The sequence below is a fragment of the Morchella sextelata genome (assembly GCF_020137385.1).
Source record: "Morchella sextelata strain SCLS chromosome Unknown scls_9, whole genome shotgun sequence".
Lineage (NCBI taxonomy): Eukaryota > Fungi > Ascomycota > Pezizomycetes > Pezizales > Morchellaceae > Morchella > Morchella sextelata.
In genome coordinates, this window is record NW_025408624.1 from 170,436 (window position 1) to 196,346 (window position 25,911).

At 47.0% G+C, this 25,911-nt stretch overlaps 5 protein-coding genes across 5 annotated transcripts; 4 read left to right on the forward strand and 1 right to left on the reverse strand.

The window, feature by feature from the left end:
* Positions 1-2,837: 2,837 nt before the first annotated feature.
* On the forward strand, positions 2,838-6,131 carry H6S33_012742 (uncharacterized protein; the record flags this gene model as incomplete). The annotated part of the gene is made up of 6 exons (XM_044844404.1): positions 2,838-3,077; positions 3,138-3,612; positions 3,677-4,341; positions 4,529-5,429; positions 5,541-5,813; positions 5,929-6,131. 6 exons carry the CDS (start codon positions 2,838-2,840, stop codon positions 6,129-6,131), a joined length of 2,757 nt encoding a protein of 918 aa, XP_044694451.1.
* Positions 6,132-6,996: 865 nt separating this feature from the next.
* Positions 6,997-8,376, forward strand: H6S33_012743 (uncharacterized protein; the record flags this gene model as incomplete). The annotated part of the gene is made up of 3 exons (XM_044844415.1): positions 6,997-7,206; positions 7,263-7,385; positions 7,450-8,376. 3 exons carry the CDS (start codon positions 6,997-6,999, stop codon positions 8,374-8,376), a joined length of 1,260 nt encoding a protein of 419 aa, XP_044694452.1.
* A 7,106-nt stretch (positions 8,377-15,482) lies between these two features.
* H6S33_012744 (uncharacterized protein) lies at positions 15,483-16,677 on the forward strand (the record flags this gene model as incomplete). The annotated part of the gene is made up of 8 exons (XM_044844426.1): positions 15,483-15,508; positions 15,601-15,638; positions 15,703-15,782; positions 15,831-16,223; positions 16,339-16,372; positions 16,442-16,461; positions 16,557-16,564; positions 16,650-16,677. 8 exons carry the CDS (start codon positions 15,483-15,485, stop codon positions 16,675-16,677), a joined length of 627 nt encoding a protein of 208 aa, XP_044694453.1.
* Positions 16,678-17,464: 787 nt separating this feature from the next.
* On the reverse strand, positions 17,465-17,710 carry H6S33_012745 (uncharacterized protein; the record flags this gene model as incomplete). The annotated part of the gene is made up of 1 exon (XM_044844437.1): positions 17,465-17,710. One exon carries the CDS (start codon positions 17,708-17,710, stop codon positions 17,465-17,467), a length of 246 nt encoding a protein of 81 aa, XP_044694454.1.
* A 4,295-nt stretch (positions 17,711-22,005) lies between these two features.
* Positions 22,006-23,752, forward strand: H6S33_012746 (uncharacterized protein; the record flags this gene model as incomplete). Its single annotated transcript, XM_044844448.1, has 3 exons — positions 22,006-22,342; positions 22,419-22,502; positions 22,560-23,752. The coding sequence occupies 3 exons, from the start codon at positions 22,006-22,008 to the stop codon at positions 23,750-23,752; spliced, it is 1,614 nt and encodes a 537-aa protein (XP_044694455.1).
* Between the last annotated feature and the right edge of the window lie 2,159 nt (positions 23,753-25,911).

Consider the following 25,911-nt stretch of genomic DNA (forward strand, 5'->3'; position numbering starts at 1 on the left):
TCCGGACAGTTACCATATGTCAACAAATATATCTACCTTATAATTGGCTTCTATACCTCTCCTCAACCGATCACTATTAACTGTCCGGGTTAGAGGGTGTCCGGGTGAACGGTGGAGCCATCTATATAGCAGTGAATGTACTTGCGGCGAGAATAAGTTTCCGCCAAATTTGTATGTACTTGAAAATGCGGTTGCAACACAAAAGTGGTGGCGGAAACTTATTCTCGCAGCAAGTAGGTTGATGTAAGTGATCAGTAGTAGAAGGAAAGGCGCTGGACAAGTATAACTACATGTATGTGTGTACTTGTATGTACGTATCTAATAAGTATATAATTATAACCTGCATATGCAATGTACTTTTATAGTCTTCTGATTGGCTCATTGAGAGAGGTTTTGTTTCACTTGAAACATGTTGCGTTGGATATTAACATAGGGTATTGTGCTGAGTGGTGTTAGATTGTTAATAGAGTTTCTACTGGTTCTGGGAATCGATTAGTAGTTCGATTTTAGCCGCTTGGTGGCTGTTAAAGGGATATACTTGCAGCTTTAACTGGAGAAATTGTCTGGCCTATCCGCTGATATATGGTGGATATCAGAAAAGGCGCATACTGACCATATAGTGATGGACTTTGCCTGCCAGGAGGGGTCGAGGGCCGCGCAGCGGCCTGAGAGCCCCGACTGACAGGCAAATAGAGAAAACAAGCCGCAAAGCGGCTTGCCTGTATATTGGACTGATTGATATACATACATGTATATATATACACGTAGTACTACTATCATTGTATACCTGTATACTGAGTGTACTTTTTTTCGAGTTCCGACTATCGCAAATAAAGTATGTGGGTAATAGTACGATCATACCTGAACATCACTAGTACTCTGGACGCGTGCTTATGCTAATACTATCGTAAGCTACTATATAAGCTACGAAGGCTATATATACATGTATTTAAGGTCACCGTATCCGAGAAAATACTACGAGCTGCTCGTAAAGTATATGTTGCTATATACGGTATATAGTGACTCTTATTACAACTTAATTCGGAACCTTTTTATAGATAGTACTACTCTCCCTGTATTGCTTCAGTATTTAATATTGCATCCTCTTATAATTACAGCATTATAATTAGTAGCGATACCTTTATACATGAACTTAAATGTAGGTGTATCGTACTTAAGGATGTTTTGCATTTTGTAACTTGAATTTCTGACGAATTTACATGTAATTAATGTATGTATCAATACATGTAGTACTATTCTAGTTCTAACTTCTATATAAGAAGTGGCTCGTTAGTACTGGTGGTAAGAGAAATATCAAGTAATGCTGAACCCATGCGCATGCATGGTCTGTACATGTAGAGTATCTTATTATGCATCTGACCGAACAAGTTCCTTTTGCAGTAGGGCGAATTTGTTTCGCCAATTGCAAGATTTAAAATGCAACCAGACAGAATCCATATAAACATATTCTTCATAGACGTGTTAAAGCCGGCTCCTATCTTTTTATAAAGGCTTCGGCTATTTATAGACGGAACGGGTTCCTTTCGAATTCTCGGAGGTGTTTGACTTAAGATTTAGACAGTACTGTAGTCAGAATCTATATCATGCACGTACCTAAAGTGTAGGTACATTTAAAGTATGTAGAGTAGAGTAAATATCTGATCGACATTTCTGGCTACATGTAGCTTTTTAGCCTGGGGATTAGCTACATTTAGTATGAGACTCACCGTTTCAAAAATCTTGAGATATGTACCGGGTGTGCACGTAAAGTACGGAGACACCCCCATGTCCATTTTTTTCATTGGTTGATTTTTGTGTCAATGCCATGGGTAGCAACCAAAGCAACCAATGGTGCAGGATGATTTTTACTGAGACTTATGTGGGGAAAAAATACCGAGACATTCTCATATATTTTCACTTAAAAAATCGAATTTAATCGTTAAAAATACAAACAAAAAGCCAGTAGTATCTCCCCTGCCTACCGCGTCATCTGCATATCATTTCAGGCCGCCAGACTCTGTTGAGGGTTGTTATTTGATGAAATTGTGATTGAACCGGAATCAAATTGAGGTGATGGAGGTTGCGTTGCAAAAGCTGGTAACGGGCCACTTCAAATACTTGCTTGGCTGCCAAGTGTCACTTTAATTCATATCAGCCCAATCAGAGTTCTTTCCAAACCCTCATTTTGAAAAATTCCCCAAAAGGGGGTTCTCAGTACTTACCCTTAACCCCCGGTACGAGGTGCCGAGCCGTTTGACGTGCATACGTCACTCTAGTCCTTGTTAAGACATGGAATAGGAGAAACTAAAGACCGAACGAAGGGGCGAAATTTAACAGCACATAACCCCTCGTGTAAAGAAGATAATATTCGATCGTATATAGGCCTGAGCAGGAAGGAGCGGGGAACCACTAAGTGGTTACAGGGATTATGATTGAGTAACCCGGCTATGATTTATGATTGGTGACTTGACTAGTTAGTGACGTCGTTGCGGTTGCTGGTGAGGGACCCTTCCCCCTCTTCTCCTAAGCATTGAGACACCGATCTGAGAACCAAGGTGGGCCTGCAGCCAACAAAAAGAGGGGCTCCTTGATAACGACTCTTCCGGGTGATTCTAGATAGCTACGGGACCATCGTTCCACTGATTCGATTGACTACGGCTGCGGATATTTCCCACCACTAGTATAAGTTATTGGGCTCTGAAAAACCCGTGATATAAACGATTTCTCAAGTACAGACTTTCAAAATCCATGTGCATGAGCAATCTGCAACCACGTCTGAAAAACCACAACTGATCACGGCTGATAGGAAGATTAGGAACAAGAATCACATATCATCAATGGAATCCAGTACAGGTCCCCCTTCGCTTCGCCAGTTGGCTGGGATCACCTCATCCTCCTCGAAGCCTTTCAGGCCATCTCCTCTTGCTACAGCGACGTCAATTGGAGCTGTTCATGACAGGGCTACGAAGATAGTAGGCCCGAGCGACGGCCATGAAGGACTAAAACTTTCCGGCAGAGTTATTTCTACAGCATGTTTCCTACCTTACTCTCTGGGATATCGTCGGGGTGGTGAATGGGTTCGTCTGTCTCCTCCGTTTTCGACATTGAAAGGATTCAAATATTGACTAAGGATGCAGGATCTGTTCCCACGACGTGGTTCTTCGGCTTTGTACGATGCTATCAGGAATCTAAGCTCCGATGCAGCACCGTGGGAGACTACATTTGTGGGGTGGACAGGTGAAATTCATGAACTTCCTCCAATCAAACCAGCTCGGTCAAATCCAACAGGGGGATCGAAAAGCTCAGGGCAATTCCCGATATCTGCGAGCTATGCGCCGCAGATGACGAGGACCAAGTCTTACCATGTCCCGCCACCAGTTCCTTTAATAAAGCACGACGGAAATAGAATGACAATGACGGCAGACTACGGCACCCAGGAAGACGAGGAAATTAAAATATTTAAGGATGATAGAGATGAATTGGAGGGTCTCTTGTCAGAGAAAGGAAAAGCAGCCGGATGGGGTGATGTTGTTCCTGTGTGGATAGGAGGTGATGAGGATGGTAAAATGAGTATTGGAGGGGTAGATAGATGGAGAAATTATGCAGAGAGAGGTATGCTTGATATGAGTGAAGGTAGGGGGTTCAACACAAATACAACCACTAACTTTTATGATAGTTGTCTGGCCGCTATTCCATTATATCGTCCCACAAGACTTCTCCCCTCATGAGGGGTCTGCTCTCCAGGAACGTTCATGGTGGCGTGACTACCTGGAATTTAACAACGCCTTTGCCGATGCAATCATGAAAGTGTATAAACCAGGTGATATTGTCTGGATCCACGACTATCATCTATTGATGTTACCGGAGATTCTCCGTCAACGGGCTGGCAAAGACATCTATATCGGCCTTTTTATGCATGCACCCTGGCCCTCTAGTGAGATCTTCAAGGTTCTCTCTCGTCGTAAGGCACTTCTTTCGGGAATGCTTGCAGCAAATATGCTCGCTTTCCAATCCGATACCTATAAGAATCATTTCACATCGTGCTGTAAGAGACTGCTGGGGTACACTGAGAGCTATGATGCTCGGGGTAATGTCACGGGCGTAGATACCCACGGAGCGCATTGTGCCGTCGAAGCTTTGCCCATCGGAATTGATGTGGAGAAACTCTTAAACGCGGCCGAAAGTGCAAGCATCAGTGCCAAGATGGAAATCATCAAGAATGCGTATATAGGGCGTCAAATCATCGTTGGTAGGGATCGGCTTGACAGTGTGCGCGGGGTTGTACAAAAGTTGAGGGCTTTTGAAAGGTTTCTGGACCTGTATCCGGAGTTTATCGGCAGGGTATGTAATGGCTTTTTCTCATCCAGTTTTCCTACCGGTTTTTCTACCAGTTTTTTCCCAGTTTTCATTTTTTTCCTTCTTTCCATGTCTTTACCCCCGCAATAGGTCTTGGCGCGGGCACTACCCCTGCAGTTGGTAGATTGCAATTAGATCTAACGCTAAAGCTTGCCCCTCTTATTTATTACAGGTTGTCCTTATCCAAGTCACTTCTCCGTCCTCACTATCTCAATCTTCCACCATCGAACACCAGGTTGCAGAACTAGTTTCACATATTAATGGGAAGTACGGGTCGTTACACTTCTCACCAGTTCAGCATTATCCCCAGTATCTAGAGCCAGAAGAATACTACGCACTTCTTCGTGTCGCAGACCTTGGCCTTATCACTTCTGTCCGTGATGGTATGAACACGACCTCACTCGAGTACGTCGTCTGCCAAAAAGATAAGCACGGTCCGGTCATCTTATCTGAATTTACGGGTACCGCCGAATCCCTCACCGACGCAGTAATTGTCAACCCCACAAATACCAGAGGAGTCGCAGACGCCATTGCCACCTGCCTATCCTTGACAGACGAGGAGAAGAAACACCTTCACGGAAAGCTCTACGAATACGTTACTACCAATACCGTACAAACTTGGAACTCGCAATTCCTTAATAAACTCCTTGCAGAATTATCCTACCAGTCAACCCACTCAATGACACCAGAACTCAATCGAAGACGCTTCTTAGAGGCATACCAAGCCGCAGGAGAGGGGAAAGGAAAGCGCTTGTTTATGTTCGACTATGATGGAACCCTTACTCCTATCGTTACTGATCCAGAGATGGCTATTCCCGCTGATAAGGTTGTGAGGAGCATCAAACGACTCGCACAAGAGGAAGGAAATCAGGTTTGGATCATCTCGGGTAGAGATCAGAAGTTTTTGGAAGAGTGGTTGGGACACATCGGAGCGCTCGGATTGAGCGCAGAACATGGATGTTTCATGAGGATGCCAGGAAGCGATACATGGGAAAATTTGGCAGAGAGTATGGATATGAGCTGGCAGAAGGTTGCCATGGAGGTATTCTCTCGATACACGGAGCGTACTCAAGGTATATTAACTTTTGCCTTAATTTCCTCTCATTTTTGTTTTCTTTTTTTCTTTTAAAAAAAAAATAAAAAACTTGCATTAGTCATGATATACTGATATAAATTTCTATTAGGGTCTTTCATCGAACGGAAATCCGTAGCTGTGACTTGGCACTACCGCCGTGCCGACCCTGAACATGGCGCGTTCCAAGCTCGCGAATGTATGACTGAGCTATCTAACCTAATGAACGAGCTTGGACATGAAGTCGAGGTCATGACTGGAAAGGCGAATCTAGAAGTTCGACCTAAATTTGTTAACAAGGGCGAAATCGCGAGAAAGTTGGTCGAGACTTCCGATGTACTTCCGGGGTTCGTATGGTGCGTCGGTGATGATACTACTGATGAGGGTGAGTATCAAGACTTTCCAACAGCACACCATATATCCCCCCCTCCCAACTGCTTAAGCTAGTGCTATTTAATCCTATTGTTGAAGCGGAACTGAAACTGATATGGTTTGAATAGACATGTTTCGGGCCCTCGAGGGGGCGGATCTTCCAAAAGAAACGGTCTTCACTGTTACTGTTGGTCCAGCTTCGAAAGAAACAGAGGCTAATTATCACCTTTTGGAACCAGCTGATGTCGTCGAGGGCATTAGCTTGTTGGTGGGAACTACAACCCTAGAAGAAATTGAGAAAGCTAGTGGGGAAGGGAAGCCAAGCCTTTAGCTTTGCATTGGCTTGTTTGTAGAACAAAAAAGATAATTACGGGCTGAGTTGGATTATTTCTGTCCAGACCTTTGAGGGACAACTAGATATACACTGATAAAAGAACTTTCCTATATCCTACCTTCCTGGGATAAATAGACTGGACTAGGAACTACTTGTTGTTGCGTTGTTATTATGTACATGTATGTATGTACGTACACACATTTGTTTTCTTTCATTCTGCAATTATTGGGTTATTTTCAGGGGTGCGAAGGGGAATTTGAGCTTTATGGCTTTATATCAATAGACGGCTACATATGGATGGATATTTATTGAAATCAAACCGAATACATTTTCCGATCCGGTCTGATGATGAATTACCTTCTGACTTATTTATAGCGCCCCCTCCCGAAAAGCTTTTTAGAATATATGATAAAGCAAAAATAAAAATGCATAACCTCCTGTAATCTTGGAAAACCCAATAGTGAGACCAAGAACAAGAGACAGCACCGTTCGTGGGGTACACTGTTGAGACAGGTTGGGCCAGGTACTGGGAAACGAGCTATCAGTCATGACCAACTAGGCAACGATACTATGATCGAAAGTTATCTTTGACCCATCACTTGAAAATGCCCTTGGTGTCTATTAACTTGTTTTCAATAAGGTCCAATCAGACATTGCACAAGGCTATGCGAGTGACAGACTGTGATTGTTTAGTTCAAATGTAGATTGACCTTACGCAAACTTTGTTGGCCAGACCTTTTACAACCGTGGCGTTTATCGGAAATATCTATCTCTCTATAAACTACTCAACTTCTTCTTGTGTCCTCAGTCTCACACCACACATAGTATCAATAGTTTGGTATATTCTATCTATAAAACCACGATGACTACCGATACGAATCCTGCCCCGGATGCGAGTCCTACCTCGGATACGAGTCCTGTCCCAGATACGACTCCTGCCCCGGATGCGAGTCCTACCTCTGATAAGAATCCTCCTGCCCCAGATACGAGACCTGCCCCGGATGCGAGTCTTATCCCAGATACGAGTCCTGCCCCAGATATGAGTCCTACCCCGGATACGAGTCCTGCCTTGGTCTGATATCATTTCCAATTCTTATTACACGGACTCAAACTAACACAGAAATTTAGAATCCATCGTTTGTTTTGAAGGGACCACGTAAAGGCGTCATTGAAGATGGCCCGATACCTCTGATTCGGTCTCATACGGATGTTATTATACGCATACACTCTAGGGCGTTTTCTGCCCCTGATGTAATTCTAAGCTCCGCACCGCCTAAGCTGGCCGGGTTACTCACACACATCGTGTACATTATAGGTGACTCTATGGAGAAACGGCCCAAAGGACATCAATGGTAAGGGTCATGTTCCAGGTTTACATGCTTCTGGTGTTGTTACCATGGTTGGACCAAGGTGTAAGACGTTGAAAGAAGGGGACCGGGTCGTCTTTTCGCCCTTGTGCCCTTGTCGAACCTGTGTTTTCTGCAAATCGGGCGTACACAATCTCTGCCCGCAGAGGACAGTACTTGGCATTCCACCTGTAGATGGCACGCTTCAAAAGTTTTGCGTCGTGCCTGAGGATCTCTGCGTTGTTCTTCCTGATCACCTAACGTTTGAGCAAGGAGCAATTGTTGGGTCGTATGCCATTGCTTTTCACGTCTGCAGGCAAGCCAATATTAGGCCCGGCAATAGCGTCATTATCTTTGGCGAGAATAGTTGTGCAAAATTCTGTGCTGCTGCGGCAAAAACCTTCGGCGCTACAATGGTAGTGCTTATCGGAAAGCAGAACTATCCTAATATCAAGCCTACAGATACCGCGAAAGAAATTGCAAAATCCGTGCTCAAGAGGTATAAACTAAGTACGGGTTCCCACGTTGTGATCGAAGCGTCTGGATTCGATATCTTTATGAACACGGGAATCTACGTCCTCAGACCTAGAGGGACATTTGTTCAGATCTACTCCACTGCGTATGGTTTCGATAGGCCTACGGACTTTCCGGTGAGACAGGCCTGCATGAAGGAATTAGTTGTCAGGGGGGCTCGCGGGTGTCTTCCTGAAGATTTTATAACCTCGATAGAAATGCTCGCTAGCGGGGAGTTGAGCATGAAAGAAGTCAAGAACGTATATGAGTTTGAGGACGCCCAGGTGGCCTTTGAGAAAGCTCAAAAAGAGATTGAGGGCGACAATGCAGCACGCCGCATGGGAGACCCGAGTTTTTTCATCAGCGGGCCTCGAGATGAATAATTATACGAGAGTACTGTACTTTCCGGGACGATGGCGAAACTTGGTAAATGGCGAATGGCGAGTTTTTAGCTAACCATAGAGTTGACATCTGGCCAAGGCAACGCGGTAGTTGCGCTTTTGTTGACTTTTTACGGGTCAATTCACCATCGGACAAAGCTCGCCATTATCCCAGAAAAGACAGTATAGGTCTGTATACCTTTTTCGCCTACTGCGCCCATTTAGTTTGTTGCATTATTACTACGTAATGGCTGTACTATCAGCGGATAGTCTTCCATATGTTTGATTAAAGAAATAGGCACGCGTATGAGAGAACAAAGTTGTTCCGGCACCGAGTGATATTTTGTGCAATAATTAAAGGGGAATATGTCCTTACGTGTGACATAACTATAATGATATTACATGTAGTGTTGGCCGTGGTGTCAACAGCGCCACATCTTCTTGAGCGCCTGTTTAAGGCTCTCGAGAGAAATAAATCGTGAGTGACAGGTGAGTAAGTTACAAAACACGCAACTCTCGTGATTTTAAAAAAAAACTGTTTGTGCTGTGTTCTATATAAAACGCACATATATATATAATTGATGATCTGCAATGCATACCCACCAATGCAACCAACACGAACCCAAGCTACATACAGTACTGAGCAGCGCCTCACTCCCATCCCCATTCCCACATCACCAGCTCAAACCAAACACACTTTACACCTCAACCCCCAACCTAACACCCTATCCTCCACCACGATTAGTAACCCACCACCCAACACCCAGCCCATAGCCCGGCGCGGCACCCACCAACCCGGCACACCTGTACCACTCCTACATCCTGTACTTGTACTCCTGCCCAGCGGACTTCTTACCCGGAGCCTATCCATCATCCATTCAGCTTGCTTGCTAACTACCTACAACGTGCGGGAAACACGGGTGTAGCTGTGTGCTGCGTGCATGCAGAATGTAGAATGCGGTATTTTAGCGCAGTCGAAATGCCATGTGTGTGCCTTGGTGCGAGCGTGGGGGATGGATATGGGGGTCGAAGGATAGAGCTGGATGGGTGGATGGGTTTGAGATCCGTGGATAGCCGGGGATCTGGGAGGATGGGAGGGGGTGAGGTTTGGGAGCTAGAGGGTGTTGGATGGGGGTGGTGGCGTTGGGTGTGGTGCCGGTGGTGGTGAGGTGGGAGTTGAGGGTGGATGGACAGGGAGGTGAGGTGAGGTGAGGTGAGGTGGGAGGGCCGGGTGATGGCTCATGATCAAAATACGAAAGAGCGACAGAAACCGGTGAGTGAGGTAGGTAGGTAGGTAGGTAGGTAGGTGGGTTTGTGATTATACAGGTACATGTAGTATGTAGAGTAGTACCGGACCGTATAACGTATTGTATGGTATGGAGCACGTCATGTGAGAGAGTGAAATAATTAAACACATATATTGCTACATGTAGGTACATGTAGGGAGGGTATTCTACTCTATTCTTGATATTTCCAGCTCCCAGTAAAGCAGGAGCTATTATAGCATAATCAACCGGCGCGGGTCAGGCAGCCTGCTATATGATAGATATCCTCCGATGATCACCGCAATTAATACGCCACAGGGCTGCTAGCTAGCCCTATGTGCTGCTGGCCGGTCCTGTGAGACAAGAGTGGGATCGCATAATCAAGAAAACACCACTCTCGATCTCCCACTCTCTCCTACCTACTACCTCTCGTATCTACCATCGTACGAACTGACAACTACAACTACATACTCTACAACTACAACCTCGAGCTCCTCCACCGCCGCCGCCACCATCTAGATCTAGCTGCCGGCCGACCGCTGATCCGCTCGGTAAAATAGACGTGATAACGTTTTCGCTAGCTGCTTGTATCGACCGGCGGGGCGGGTTTGGGGTAGCTCGAACACACCGCACATACCTGGTTGATTACATTGGAGTAGAGACGTACTCTACCCCCCCCCCCCCCTTTTTTTTTTTTTTTTTGCTGGGGCTTTGTAATTAGGTTTACCGGCGATTCGTGGGGGAGTGACTGGGGGTGCTGCGATCGCGTCGTGTATGTTGGAGGGAGGGAGCGGGGGGTTCCTAGAGTAGGTAGGTACCTAGGGGAGGAGTGTCCCTGGAGGAGATTGTCTGGAGTAGAGTAGAGGACCGGCCTGGAGTAGAGTCCCGGAGTAGAGCACTCTACTTCCACCTCCATGTAGCTGTAGATGTGAGCGCTGCCCCGGTCGCTGTTGTTGTTGCTCTTAGGCTTCTGGCGGTGGATTAGTCGTGAGCGCATGACGTACGCCATGAGCGTCGGGGAGGTGCGGTGCGGTTCGGTGCGGCATTATGTAATCACTATATCGCTGCCTCGGATCCCCTTAGCTAGCTAGCTGGCGGAGGTTCGTATTATTCGTATTGGATTCGCGTCACGACCGTACCTCGCTCGAGTTACAGCGCACAGCTGCAATCCTGTAATCTGGAGTAGGGAGAGTAGGCAGCGCAGACACAGGCCGCAAACCCGGTTCCGCCGGCTGTCCTCACCGTAGAGTCGGTACCTCTCTTCATCACTTCACAGCACTGCAATACGCTGCAATCTACTCTAAACATTGCAATCCCATCCAGCCCTCCCTCTAGCCCTCCCTCCCTCCCTCCCTCCCTCCACCTCCATCCACCATCCAGTCGCACTTCTGGAAACCCACCGAATAACCTTCTCCTCCCTCTGCACGCTCCCCCGAGCTAGTCTTGAGATCGAATGTTCAGGGTCCAGTTATGTGGCTTAGTCACCGCCCTGCAGGGACACGGATAGATAGGATAACCCGTAGCTTCGGTTGCAGCTCGGCAATTTGCCGGTGGTTTTGTCGCTTAGATAACGAGCGCTGATAACTAACCCCCCATGGCAGGCGTGGCAACAGGGGTAGTGGGGAGGGAGGCCCTGGGAGGGGAAAACGTGCTGAGGGAGCCGCATTACACGGGCTTGGCGGAGTTAAGAAGGGGTTTGGGTTTCCGGGGTGACGGGTGAGGGACGGTGGAGAGGGTTTTTACTGTGTTGCTGGAAGAGAGTATCTGCAAGGAGGGTTAGCTGTGAGTGCTAATGAATGCGATGGAATTAACGAAGGAATTAAGAATCAACGGGGATGAGCAGAGGAGATTAACGAAGCTAGGGAATTAACGAGCGGGAATTAACGAAGGGGGAACAAAGACTCTGAATATCTGTTGATCTCTACCTTCTCTACTATGTAGCTAGCTCTCTAGCACCATACCATCCTCCCATCTTCTACTTTTCTCTAGCTACCGGCCCTCTCCCACCCCCCTCCCACTCTTCCCTCCATCCCATCCCATCCCATCCCATCCCATCCCATCCCACCGAGGGATTTAGATTACAAACAGCACCAACGCCAAACCACACCAAACCAGTACAAACTCATCACCACCCCATCATCAATCAACCACACACATTACAGGGATCTCACGCTCTCTGACCGCCCGCCGTCGAGTCCGTACTTGCACTTAATTCACTCATGAGCCACGTGATGGGACAAGGTCAGGGCCAAGGCTAAGGACAGCCGCGGAGCGCTTGTGTGTGCGTGGGCGTGTGATAGACGCCGCGCCGTTTTTCGTTTGTAGGGTGGCAGCTTTGGGTGCAGCGGGACGGCTGGTGAGGTGTGCACCGGTGAGGAGAGCAGAATAGGTACATGTAGGTACAGTGTCGGACAGCCATAACCAGCCGGTCAGAGAAACCACCTCAAGCCCTTCACCCCATCGACTTTCAACAACGCAACACTTGTCCAGAAATAATTTTCTTTTGTAAAATGGGTCCAATCATGGTTGTAATCGTTCCCAGGAAGGGAATTTAAAATAATTAAGAACTGGTTGCACTATGACCTCTCAAACATTTGGTGCAATCTGCCCGAAAAAAACATAGGTTAACTCCATGCCAAGTCGGCCAGACTAATTGGGATAATTCTTACCCGATTGGGACTACCACGCCTCATTAAATGATTGTTATTACCCGATTAGGACTAGTTTCTGGCTTGAAAAGAACATGAGGGTTGGTTTTGGCTGTCCGGCGCTGTACCTAGTAGATGAGGAGAGTGCATGTCTTTGCCTCCAGCGCAATGGGCTGTTTCTACGCCAGCCAGCCAGTCAAAAAGCCTCGAAGGCCCGGAAATGCGGAGTGGAAATGGTAAATGGGTAGCATCTATGTACGCGTGGGCGCCCAATAGTACTCTATTTAGACGAGGGTTTAGCGAGTGGCGATTGTTGTCTGTAGAACCATTGTGCGATGCGCGAGTGAGAGAGAGACAGCAGGACAGATAGACAGGACGACTGTGGTCCGAACAAACGGAAAATGTGGTGGCAAATGCTACACAGGTAGAGTAGAGGCCGTAGAGTAGAGTAGCAAAGACACTGCACTGCACCCGGACCCGGACCTTAAACCTGGGATGGGAGGAGTGGATGCAGTCGGTATTCCAATCCCACTTTACCTAGAGTACATACTCTACAGTAGAGTCTAATAAAATGCAGTTGCTCTCCGGTATGGCCAATGCCAAAAAAGCCACAAATCTGCTGTTTTGGTAACCCGAACCTGAATTCCACATAGCACCTTGCCTGCTGTACCGAGTAATTTGTATTGAGCGAATGTGCAAGTTCGTTATATCGCAGGGCGACGGTATGTACCTTCTCGAGAGTACATAGAGTAAAGTGGTTGCATACATGCACCGGTTCGAGCCAGCCAGTCAGACAGACCGCCCGCTTGCTACTCTGGAACTTCACTATGTAGGTAGGTAGAGTAGAGAAAAGGCAGTAGACAATTAGGACTAGACTCTCCCTCCCATCCCCCGTCGTAGCGGTAATGATCTACGGGCGATCACACAAAACGAAACATCGTCCCTTTTTTTCCTTTCCCCCCACTAACCTAACCCATCTTGCGTACAGCGAAGCCAGGCCCTAAAAAGCCACGTGCAGTAGTGCGCAGCGCAGCCCCGATACGTGCAGTGATTTAAGGTTTTCGGTCTAGCCGTCTCTTCCTTTTTTTTTTTTTTTTTTTTTTTTTTTTCCTTTTCGCGTGTGTGGTAGGGTACGGTGCGGCTCAACACAAGCGATCGACGCAGGAACGAAAGGGAAGGGTAAGGGTAAGGGTAAAAAGGATAGAAGTGGTAAGGGGGAAGGGGGAGGAAAAGGGTCTCAAAGTAGCCTAACCGGCCGGGGGTGAAGGTTTTTTGGTTCCGTGGAAAAGTAAAAAAAAAAAAAGGGAGGTGTGAGGTATCAACTGTGAGTCTTACGCCGGTTTGCAATCGTGCTGGGCTGGTGTGAAATAACGTTGTGAGGGAAAAGAAGAGGGAGAGCAGATCTAGAGGGAATATTCCGTAAGGTAGAGACGGTAGAAACCCTGGCATGGAATGGGCCCTGGCAGGGGAGGTCGTGTTCCCGCCCTAGGAAGGCGCTAACAGGGAAGAGGTGGCTTGACGAGAAGAGCCAGGGAAATTCCCTACGTCATGACAGATAGCCCAGATCACAAGGGGGGGTGTTGAAGGACGATAGTGACGAATAGGAAGTAGTGGATTTGGGCAGAGAGTAAGAGTAACTGACTGTATCTGAACAGGGGGGTTCTGGTTGCCTAGTCTGAAGACTGTAGATACTCTACTCTACTCATCCTTTCTCAACCTGCTTCCTTCGTCAACCAGGTTATCGTTCCGTCTCACATATTCGGCTCAATTATGGGCGAGGTTCATCCAATCTACTCTATCTGCTCTATCCGTCTATCCACCGTCACGAGAGCAACAAGCAAAAAGGAGACTCTAATAATACCTGATACCGACCAAGTAATGACCCCCGTCCCCGCCATAGCATGCATGAAGAAGAATAGGTAAGTCCTGTTGCCCCACGGACCCTACTGCAAAGAGATCTAGCCCTCTGAACAAAAGCCCTCATGTGTTAACCACATATGCCTTGAGCTTTCTGAGCAAACACCAGCGCAGTATGTACATCTAGTCTACAGGGAAATGAAGATTGATAATAACTCGTCAGCTAGCCAGCTACTCTATCTACATGTAGCTACCACGCACCTCCCCGGTTTTCTCCATGGATATGTTTTCCCAGATCAGTACCGGCGGATATACATACACTCTAGCACGAAGATCTAGATCTCCAGGGTGGTCCAGAGTACTTTTTTTTTCGAAGGTTGTGGTTCATCTGGAACAGACTTCCGGTCTGTCAGACATGAGTGTTTGCTCTGATCCTCCCGTCGAAGATCTCCAGTCCCGGACCCCCCTAATCAAGGCAGGAGGTACAGTTAGTCTTAATATTTGTTGTTCACTGGGTAATGACGGGCACCGAATGTTGACTGACAGGGTATTTAAGCCAATGAGAAGGCGCTTGGCTATTTTGTCTTTCTCCTTTTGGTTGAAGCCGTCAAGTTTCAGCATGATGATCCAATGTCCGTCGATACGGTTCAGTGAACGACTAACTTGTAGGCAAGCCATTTCCTTCCTTTGCTCGCAATTAACCACGTGCTTAGAACTTGGCAACCGTCTGAACGAGCTACGATATCTTAACACGGCATGCCGTTTTCCCATCTAAGCAATATAACACAAGCATTTATTTGGGTATGTGTTTTGTGCGTGCTCGTCGTCGTCTCTTGAAGTTCAAAGGGGTGGTCGCGCGTGGTGATCAATGACCCACTACCCCACCCCTAACCCTAGCTATGCTAGGATCTACGCACTGACCAAAATAAAGGTACAAGGGGGGTACCCTGTCCACAGCAGGGCGTCGGCTTAATACTCCACTCCACACCTCAACCGAAATTCACAGATGCAGTGCGTTTGAGGATTCGAATGAATCTCATGCCTTGTTGTGGGCCTGGTTATGAGAAGCAGCAAGAAAACTCATCGAGAAAGAAGCTCGATCCACGGAGGTAAGTTCTTTTCTTTTTTCTTATGCTTTCTTATGCTCACAAATGGACGGCCTGGAGGATTGGACTTGCTTCAGTGGTGGTTCTCGTTACGTTATGTTCACACTGCGTTTGATGATCATACTGATCTTGTGTTGATGCAATTTACAGTGATAATTAAAGCACTTATTTATTGAATAATGCATGAAATTCAAGAGTTGGCTCCACACACTGCCAGAAGAAGAGCGTACTGGATGTGGGAGCAAAAGGTGAAACAAAGGTACTACTACAGTACCAACAATTTGTCCTATATGCATGCGCCGTACGGGTGTACTGGATAAAAAACATGCTGATAAAGAATATTCATTATAGCACACCACAGTCATCACTTAAACTATATCTCGCCTCTCGTACATACATACATACATAGGTACATACATGAGAGTGAAAGAAAAAAAATAAACCTGGGGAAAGCGGATCAAGATCTGCCCCAGTTTTATGGTCCCGAGATGGTGATCCACAATTTCTGGAGGGGCCGGGATTCACTGCCGGATGTTTGTTCAATTCCCGTTATATTATATCTCTGAAGCTTGGAAACGAAGTGCGTCTCTGCTCTAATCAGGCACAATTCAAACGGGAGGGAAGGGAAAAAAAAAAGAAAATCACGATTCGGCCCACAGAAGAGACTGCATCCACGGTATGCGGTTGACGTTCCCGTTCAACTCTGCGCACTTCAGGCAGAGGCAGGCGCTCCTGCAGTGATGCAAGGCTTTCTTGATGAGGACATGGGTCCCGTTGAGTTGATTGGAATCCCCACTTTCTTCGTAACGGACCAAACCCAAATGTCCAGGCAGGCCGCCTCACCTCGATCAATTCTTATTATTTTCTCGTGGGCTGAAACTGAAAACTCTGAGCTATTAAACTTTGGACTCATATCATGGGATTTGCGTTGCGATGTCATTAGCCGCATGCCCTATGGGCATCAAATATCTACGGTACTAACCTGAAAATAATCATGATCGATCCAATCGCACCTAAACACGCAAGACTCAACGCGTAACGTCTCTAGAGCTACAACTAGATAGTTCTACATACTCGTCCAGTAGTTAGCAAAAACGGGGGGTGAAATTATCCATCTTAACAGGTACGTGAGACCCTAATACGATCAGCAATCGGGGGTGCCGTAGAAAATTGTCTCAGTTTTGTAAAAAAGACAAAATCAGGAAGATTCATGTGCGTATTAAATTGTGAAACCTCTTTTTTGCGGCTAGCCTATTAGGACGGGTCAATCATTAACTACATACACGCATCTAATTGAACAGAAATAGCATAGTTAGTATGGTTGAGAACCGAACCCGATGAAGAGTTTTTTATGACCTCCACTGGTTCTTTGGCAAGCTCAGCTGACTTATGTTTCCTAGCTGGTGTAAACTTAAAATTCGTCAGTAAAGGACCCTTTGCTTTGGATGTGGGTGAATCGTCTTTATGATTTCCATCGAAGCTTGTGATGTCAGATATGTCAACACAAGATCGAGACCGACCTTCATGATGGACAACCCCAGCCGACGATCACGTTTTGGAAGCCTCGGTTAATCGCCTATGACTCCCAATTCGCGCGGTCTTTGTGATACATATCCAAAGGGTTGTTGGCGGCGTCTCCCTAACGGCCCTGCGGAAATATCACCAACTGGTCGACAAGCCCTTTTTCTTTTCGATGGTGAAAACGCTATGGATTTGGCTCTGTGACATCTGTGCACACTGAAAGAGGGTTTTCCCCATACTTGAACATCGAGCATTTTGTTCTTTTTTCCTCTCGTGCATGTAGAGCACCTTTCTTTTCCCGTTCGTCCCATGAAGCGATTGGGTACCCAACTACTCTATTTGCATGCCCCCCCATCTTGGTCACATATCACAAACCCCATCCGTGCAGCGTGCTCCCTCCCAGTGGTTACCACCCTCCTCCCCCAAACACGTAATTGCAAATCCTCCTGGTCTTGTCGACTTGCGTTTTTTTGAGGGTGGTGTAGAGTAGCACGGACAGCCCAAAGGGTCGAGCTTTACCTCTCTACTGTCATCTACCCATGGAACAACCGGCTGAGTTCCAGCTAAGAGAGAAAAGGGCCTGAGTACCTTGCTCTCCTGCTTGCCCAAAAAGCCTGTTTACATATGCGGTGATCGTCGTTGCTGATCACGCTAAACCTCCCCAAGAGGGACGAACCATCCATCCCATCCATCGCTAAAGGTCCGGTCCGTAGTGGGATGTGGGCTCTGGTCCCTGTCCATATGCTGCCCTGAGGATCGGATTTATGTATGGAGACGGATGATCAATCCTCCTGTCGCACACGAGATATCGAATTGGAGTTGTTTCATCTATTTCATTTGGTTTAGGAAAGTGGTTTGAGTCTGTCGGTGAGGTGTGTCCCTGGGCTACATGCTGTTGCATGGATTGTGGAGTAGAGTGGGTAGGGATTGAAGGTGGCATTGTATTCCAGGGAGCTGGGCATTGTATGTGGTTATTGTCCTATTGTCTGTAGCTCCACCTAGGCCTACCTCTCTCACCACCCACCCGTTATGCTATGCTATACCGTTATGCTTTAATATACCTATATCACCATCTATATCGCAGCGATCACAACATGAAAAAAAAGTCCCAAATCAAGAAAACCATGATCCACATGCCCAAAAAAAACCAATTATATCTCGGTTAGCAACCTCAAGGGGGAGGGAGGGACTCCGGAGTGGAGGGCATTAGGAATGAGAAAAATAAAATAAAATAAAACGCTCGTACTCTAAAATGACCTGTGCTTCTCAATAATAGTATAGCTGTTATGATTAACGTTTCATATAACCCCATGATGATGACAGGGTAGCCCAATAATATCAAGAAGGAAGCTCTCTCTAGAGTGCGGTCTAGAGTACCTGGAGAAGAGCAGAGAAGAGATTACCAAGGGACCTAGCTAGACTAGCTACATAGCTAGCTAGCTACATGCTCCGTAGTCCGTGGTCGATGGTGCCTTGCTGACGCATATGTATGTACAATGTAGGCAGAGGGAAGAACGGACAGAGGGCCAGTGCACACAATCAAAAAAGTCTGGGGTACTTTTACTCTACTGCTCATGTTGGATGTAGTCTGGAGTTCCTGGAGGTCTAAATATGGCAGTGCAGTCAGTGTGTGCTTCGTATATTGGGATCGGGATCGGGTCAATTACTTGGCTGTATGGTTACAATACACGGGGTTTCCATTCCATTCCATGGAAATGAAGTGTGTAGAGCAAGTACCTACATGAAGCAGCTAGCTACTTACTCTACGGACACGAGATATGATATTAGGCAAGCTTAACAATTCTACATTTACAATGTCTCCGAAAAGTATAGAGTACATATCGCGGACAAATACATATGCACATACGCCGCATCCCGTAGAGTACCGTACTTACTCTACCTGCCTCGCAGCACACTTAATTTCAGGAGTAACTTCTCTCTCGAAAGTTGTGGAAAAAATCAAATTTGTCTCTGGCATCAATCTGCCTCGTTCGCTCGCTAGGACGCTCTGGATAGCTAGCTAGCTAAGCTATGTTGCAGTGATCATTGACAGAGTAGAGTAAGCGTTGGCGTCGTCGTTGTCGGTGGGTGAGACATTTTGGAGTTCGTTCCCCAGCTAGTCGGTTTTCGCACAGACAGCTTGTGTTCTTTTTATTTTGCGCACTCACTCGTAGGTTACGTGTAGGTTACCACCTTGCAAGTAAGAGCGAAAGGTAAGGTAGCAACCCAAGTACCAGCGATAGGGGACCCAGGTGCGCGGTGGACGGTAGGGGAAATACCGATGTATTCCTTTTTTTCAATTTTCAATTTTTTACTTTTTCCTTTGTGTTTTTTGACCTGTTGCTTTTGCTACTGGCAGTGGCAAGAAGAATGCCGATTGGGACATCTGTAGGCGGGGAGGGTGGGGAGGGGAGGGGCGGGCATAAGGCAGCCTGTAGGGGAAGGTTGTTTTGCAAGGTACCCGTTTACCCCATCTTTTTGCTTCTTTTCTTCTGTTGCTGGGGGGAGGGGTGGATGTATCTTTTTTTTTTTCGAATGAAAAAAATTGTTTTGCTTTGTTTCAATATGGACTTGGAAGTTAGATATTCTATATTGGGGGACGTTTAGGACGTTGGAGTAGAATAGTACATGTAGTAATAGTAAGGCTGTACTAATAGTGGTAGTGCCAGTACATGTAGTCACGTAGCGGGTGGTAGTGAGTGGTAGTGGTAGTGGTAGCACCTCCGGCTTGATGCGACGCAAAGCGAGAGTGGACGTCGCGTAACTTATGGTAACAACATAGCTTAAGCCACAGGAAAGTAGAAGGGCCCTTTTGATATACCGCCAAAACTCGAAAAATTGGCTATCTCCGTCCAGGGATTGCCACTTGAGTGATTGGTTGAATGGCATCGATCTGCACCAGAAGTTTCCCGTACAAGTAATTTTGATCTAGCCAATTTTTCGAGTTATGGCGGTATTCCCTCTTCAGTCCCTTGGCATCTAGACCGCTGCAATAGAGCCCCAATTAGGACGACAGCCAGAATCTGGGAAGTGCTCATCGTGGGGATAACTTGGCAACGATGCTGGGTCTGGGGTTTTTTGGGGGGGGGGGGGGGGGGGGGGTTGGGTTCAGAAGTGAACGGAGGGCGGGGGGGAGGGAGCGGAGATTTCGATGTGCTAAGTTACGTATGTGAACTGAAAACTGAACTGAACTGAAATGACTGACTCTGACACTGCTAGTACAGAGACATAGGGTTAATCTGATGATCTCCGCTGTCAATTCGTGGGCAATGTTCCTCTCGCCTCACAAGTGCGTTGATTATTCTACCTGTACCTACTCTAACTAGAGTAGCTAGCTGCACACCACACGCTTTTTTACGTCTCCCTCCTCCTCCCATCATATCACGACTTGAATGTTTCTAGAGAGGGCACATCATTCCACTGCGAGTACATGGAGGAAGAGCGCAGGAACCTGAATGAAACCATTGAGCAGCAGCTGGCAGCAAAAGGCATCCATCCATCCCTCCCTCCCCCGGCTAAGCAGGCAGGCAAAGAGTACATAGCACTAGTCCATCCGTCGCTCCCATCCCATGCTACACCCCCTCGCCGCTCTCTCGGCCCTTTCTAATCCACAATACCCGTTCCCTCGAGTTCGTTTTCCCTAGACTGTTGTTTTTAATTTAATACCTCTTAATCCATTCATCCCATCTTTCGTCCTCACCGCACATCCATCTTCCTCATCCTCATCCCAATTCATTCCCCCTCACTCAACCCCCCTCCCTCTGAACCCCTGCAGAATCCAGGGCATCCCTATCATAGCATCGGCCCATCATCTACGTATACGCCGTCATCTATCTCCTCTCATTTAGTGTGAAATTTCCGTGTGTGAATAGACTGTCTTTTAGTACTACTACCTCTTCCTCAATCTCATCATCACCACCACCACTGTGTTCAATTTCCTACTCTGGATTTAGGGTGCACAAACGTCGAAGGTGGTGTGTGAGCTACTTGGAAGGGTGTTACAGCCAGCCAAAATAGCCCGTATTGGTACTTGCGCCCATTGTTATCACTGCATTCTCTACTGCTACATCTGCTTGCTTGCTTTGCTTGCTGCTCCCGCCGCTACTGCGATTTCCTAGTTCGTGTGTGGTTCCGGTGCTTCTTGCTTGCTTGCTGGTGGACAGTGGTGGTGTGCCCTCCAGAGGTATTCCATCCAGTTCCATTATTTCAACCACACCCCTTCCGATTGCAGAAACCTAACCTATCCACCGGACACGCTTTCCCTCACTTTAACCTCTCCTTCCCCTTTCCTTCATTACTACTGCTTGCTCGCCCGCTCGTTCCTTTGGGAGAGAGAGGCCGTTGTTTAGTCCCGTCAAAAGAGAACCCCATTTCTCCACCCAGTATATACCCATACAACTTGTCGCTCGCTCTGTGTCTTCCGGCTAGTTTACTGTTGGCCCGCTTGACCCACTGACTGAACCACCCCCCCTCCTCGAAACAGCTTTCGTCTGATCTTCAGCATTTTCCCCGCTCCTCCCAACGACTGGTTGTATATTTTGTCTGTCTGCTTCATAAGTGGAGCGCTGAGGAATATTTTCTGGGGATTTTTTCTTTTTTGTTGGCCTCTCCTCTCCTCTGCTGTCATTTCCTAAAAATCATTGAAAAGAATACTTGTTCAGTTACTTGCTGCTGCTGCTGCCCGCTCCTTATCGATTCGGCTACTGCAAGTAACTGCGCAGGATTACTATCGCAAGCAAGGCTGCTTACTGACCCACTACCAGCCTCAACCTCTCCCATAACAACGTCCCATTCCATAAAACCACTACATATCACTCTAACCCATCACCATTATATATCAACCAACCAGCCATACGATAAAGTCCCACTAGTCCGCTCCTCCTTCCCCCTACCACACACCCTTACCACCCCAACCAATCAACCACTTTCTAACCCACAACGTTGCTGGATTTACTTAGCCAAGTGGACGAATCTTAGAGGGTCTTGGAAAAACGTAAAAAAACAGAAGGGAACGTTGTTCGATAGTTAGCTGGTGGAGCCAGACTTTAGGTCTGACGAACTCGAAACACAACCTTCACAATTCTTTCCCCAATAGATTCAGGGTCGGAGGAGGTGCAGCAGCGAAGGGATTGGATTTCGTTTTCGCCTGCATTTCAACAGCACATGGCGGCAGTGGCAGCAATCGGTTATCCTCGAAGCAGCATGGCACGCTTATCAATAGATTCGACCTCAACTATGTCCTCGGGGGGCAGTGGTCCGGTCTCTAGCTCGCCGTCAGCCTCGTCCTCAACTTCGTCACCACCAGTTCATGGGAACATGGACAGCTTGATGGCGGATGGGGTCATTACCAAAATTGAGGAGCTAGACAACGAGGACGAGTTGAGGAATGTCCCCCCGCTACCATCACCATCCACAGAATCCGGGGAGCCGTCAAAACGAGGGAGAGGTCGACCACGGAAGCATCCGCTTCCGCCAATCGGGACGCAGACAAAGATTACCAAGGGCAGGTCGAAAACAGGCTGTATCACTTGCAGAAGGAGGAAGAAGAAATGTGACGAGACGAAACCAGAATGTTCGTTTGCACCTTTGACAGGCTCCACGTTGGTGCTATGATAGTGTTCCTAACATTTATTTTTCTTGCATTATAGGCAACAACTGCATCAAAAACGCAGTTGTCTGTGAAGGGTATCCAGAAAAGACCGTCTGGCAAAGCGGCCGCCAGAAGGCAGAGGGTGAATCTGCGCACCGGACCTATACACCAAACGACCGTCTACTAACCCCGTTTACAGGCAGGAATTTTAATCCTAGTGCCGCGCTTGCCCGGTTTGCGGATCTTCCGTGTTTAATTGACGGCGTGGAGACTCGAATAGACAGGGCTCTGCTTGATCACTTCGTCCGTAACGTTAGCCGCATCCTTACACTCTTCAACGATGCCACCAATCCGTTCCAAGAGATGCTGCTTCCCCTAGCACTCGAGAATCGTGGCTTGATGCACTCGCTATTGTGCCTATCTGGGTCCCATCTGTCCAATACAGATCCATCATTTAGCGTAGCCCAGCACCACCATTTTGGAAAGGCCATGCAATATCTCCGCTGCGATCCAGCTGTTACAGGACAGATTCCAATTGCAGGTGACCCGACCATCGCCACGACACTTATACTCTGTTTGAACTCCATATGCAAGGGAGAGACAGAGGGCGAATATAGACCTCACCTGGACGCGGCCAGGCATATGTTGGCTTTTGCGAATTCTGGAAACAGGAATAACAACCCCTCCTTCAGCAACTTTCTGTACGAGTTTTTCATGTACCACGACGTGATAAACTCAGTGACAACACTTGACAGACGACCGCTTTTGCTAATGGAAAACTACACCCTTCCTGCTTTTATTATCCAACCAGAAGCCGGGGCTCTTCTGGGTGTCCTCGATGGCCTGTTTGGGTACTTATCGAAGATTACTCTACTCAGAGATCACATCAGGGGAAGGAAGACGAGGGGTGATCATCCTGCGGTTGACTACGAGGTGCTCTCACAAGCTGTTGCAATTGACTCTGAGATTCGCGACTGGGTTCCGGCCCAAACTCCTGCGTCTCATCGATACATTGCCGCACAGCTCTACCGCCAGTCTACATGGGTCTACTTGTACCGGACCATCATGCCATCCACTGCAAGCCCCAAGATTGATGTTGCAGTTGAGGAAGGTCTCGAGTATCTTAGGCACCTGCCCGAGAATTCTGGAACACAGAGCATACTACTGATGCCCCTCTTCATTCTCGGCTGCGCAGCATTCAACCCTGAGCAGAGGCCAGAAATCTCGCGGCGGTTTGTCGGATTACACGAGTACTCGGGACTGGGAAATATTGTTACTGCGCATGAGGTTGTGAAGAAAGTATGGGCACTGATGGATTCGGGAGAAGAGGAGAAGAGTTGGGATTGGGAGAAGATAATTCAAGAGATGGGATACGACTTTTTGGTTACATGAGCAGGTCGAGCTCATGCGATTTTTTTTTTTTGTTTATTGTTTATTGGTGCGGTGTGAAATAGGGCTCATCTGCATGGGGGAGGGGATTCTTTTACTTTGTTTTTTGTCCTTTGCGTTTTAGTCTATTTTGTGAGCATGACTTTCTTCTCTTTGGGCAAAGCGATTTTTATTTTCGGTTCTCGACTTTTTCTTTCTGCCGTAATCGCTTTTTTATATCCCTTTCTGCTGGTGTTTTGGTTTTCCTTTTCTTTATCTGCTTTATATCCTTCTAAGCATCGCCACGGTTTTTTTCTTCTCGGTCTCTTAATGTCCCTTTCTGTATATGCTTGTATTTTTTTCTCCTTTTCCCTTACATGCGGTTGCGTTGGGGGAGGGTTACATCATTATATCTACTTCACGAACGAAACAAAATGGGGATCGCGAGAGGTGGAGGCGGGAGGTGAAGGCGGGGTGCTAGCTGGCAACCTAAGGGAACATAAATGGACATGCGAGATATTGAATATCAAGAATGGAAAGAATGATCATGGCAAATTATTGGGATTGCCGAAACTTACCCACTCCACTAAATAGATATTAATGTCTATCCAACGGCGGCGAAAAAATGTGCTTGCATGTTTTGAAGTGTTTAGTGAATGATCGACGGAAAATCCTATATGGATTGTCGATTGCTCGTTCTCCTTCATTCAGGGGGTCAGCAGGTGGAACTCATCTAGCTAGCTAAACAGTCTTGTCAGTGCTAAGAGGAATAGTGAAGTTGACTGGGCTGGCTGCCTGTCATATCTAGAATTTTCTTTTCTTCCTGCGAGCCCCTCGCTCGATCTAGGGCCCGTCATGATTCTCCGCATGACTAACCTCACCACCTTTCCTGATCTTTGAACGTGTTTAAATAGCTTCTTTTGGCCAGACGTTACCTAAATCCAAGCCACGTCCAAAATAACAAGAGTATGTACTTATTCTGGGCTGGGGACCGTGCACACAAACCTTTCTTCAGCTACGATTCTCGTAGAATTACGTGCAATCTATGATAGGTCCTGGTCCGGTCCGTGCTTCTATTGTATTGCGGGGAAGATGAGCAGAGCGTGGAGTGGAGTGTGTGTGTGTGGAGCACGGTGGCGTTAGCCATGGAGAGAGAACATACGCGTGCGCATAACCATGCAGCCCAACTAATATATCATTATGGGTATCATGGAGGGCACTGGTTGTGTGCTAGTGCGTTGGGTGACATTGGCAGCAGCCAATTATAAATATTTGTGCTCATGACCACCATGTCGAAATACCTAGGGAGGATAGTATACGTATACCATTGTGATAGTTATTAGCTAGTATTCTCACCAGCTTGTTTAGATATTCAGGGTGAAGCTTGTCATGTTTCCTAGATACCCAAGGTAAAAGGAGTACAACCTTTATGAGTACGTACGAACATATATGTACAATTACGTCAAACGGGGTGCTCCGGGTGGACGGATTATAGGACAGTGGTATAATTAACGACAGTTAATTACACGCACATCAAGTGTGGATAATAGGTTCCAGACAGGGCATAAGGTGTCCTATGTTGACTTGTGGGTATATACTTTTCTGACACAATAGTACTCCCGAAATACATCCCGGGATAGATGTAACTCAACGGACAAGCGGCACAGTAGCAGCAGATATGCCAGCGACAGTTCTGAGCTCTCGCTTGTGATGGTATTCCTAATTTGACTCGACATAACGTTGCCAAGTAGACGATGATCAGAGGTTGCCAATGTCTCATCCCTATCAAGGAACATTATCGGCAACTATAGACGGGTTCGCGTGAAAAGAAGCTTTTTATTTCCTCGCTAGAGTACTTGTCAAGATAGCTTGGGGTTCCTGAGATCCTAGCGTGGTCGGGTCGGTACTTAATGTTGGGGGTACGTAGACGTTAGATATCCACAATTGACAGCAAAGGGTAGCTTGCTGCTTGCTGCTGCAACATGTGCATTTAGTGGCCAATACCATATGTATAGGGGCTGGCTCTCACTAAACATGTATGTAGGCGGTGAATTTTCGGAAATTAAACAGTCGCGTCAGCACGACTAGCTATGTACCATGATATATCACTCGTTATCCAGTTCTTAGTCTAGGCTTCCTAACAATGAAAAAGAGGTGCTATGTATCTGATAACTAGGCTGTCC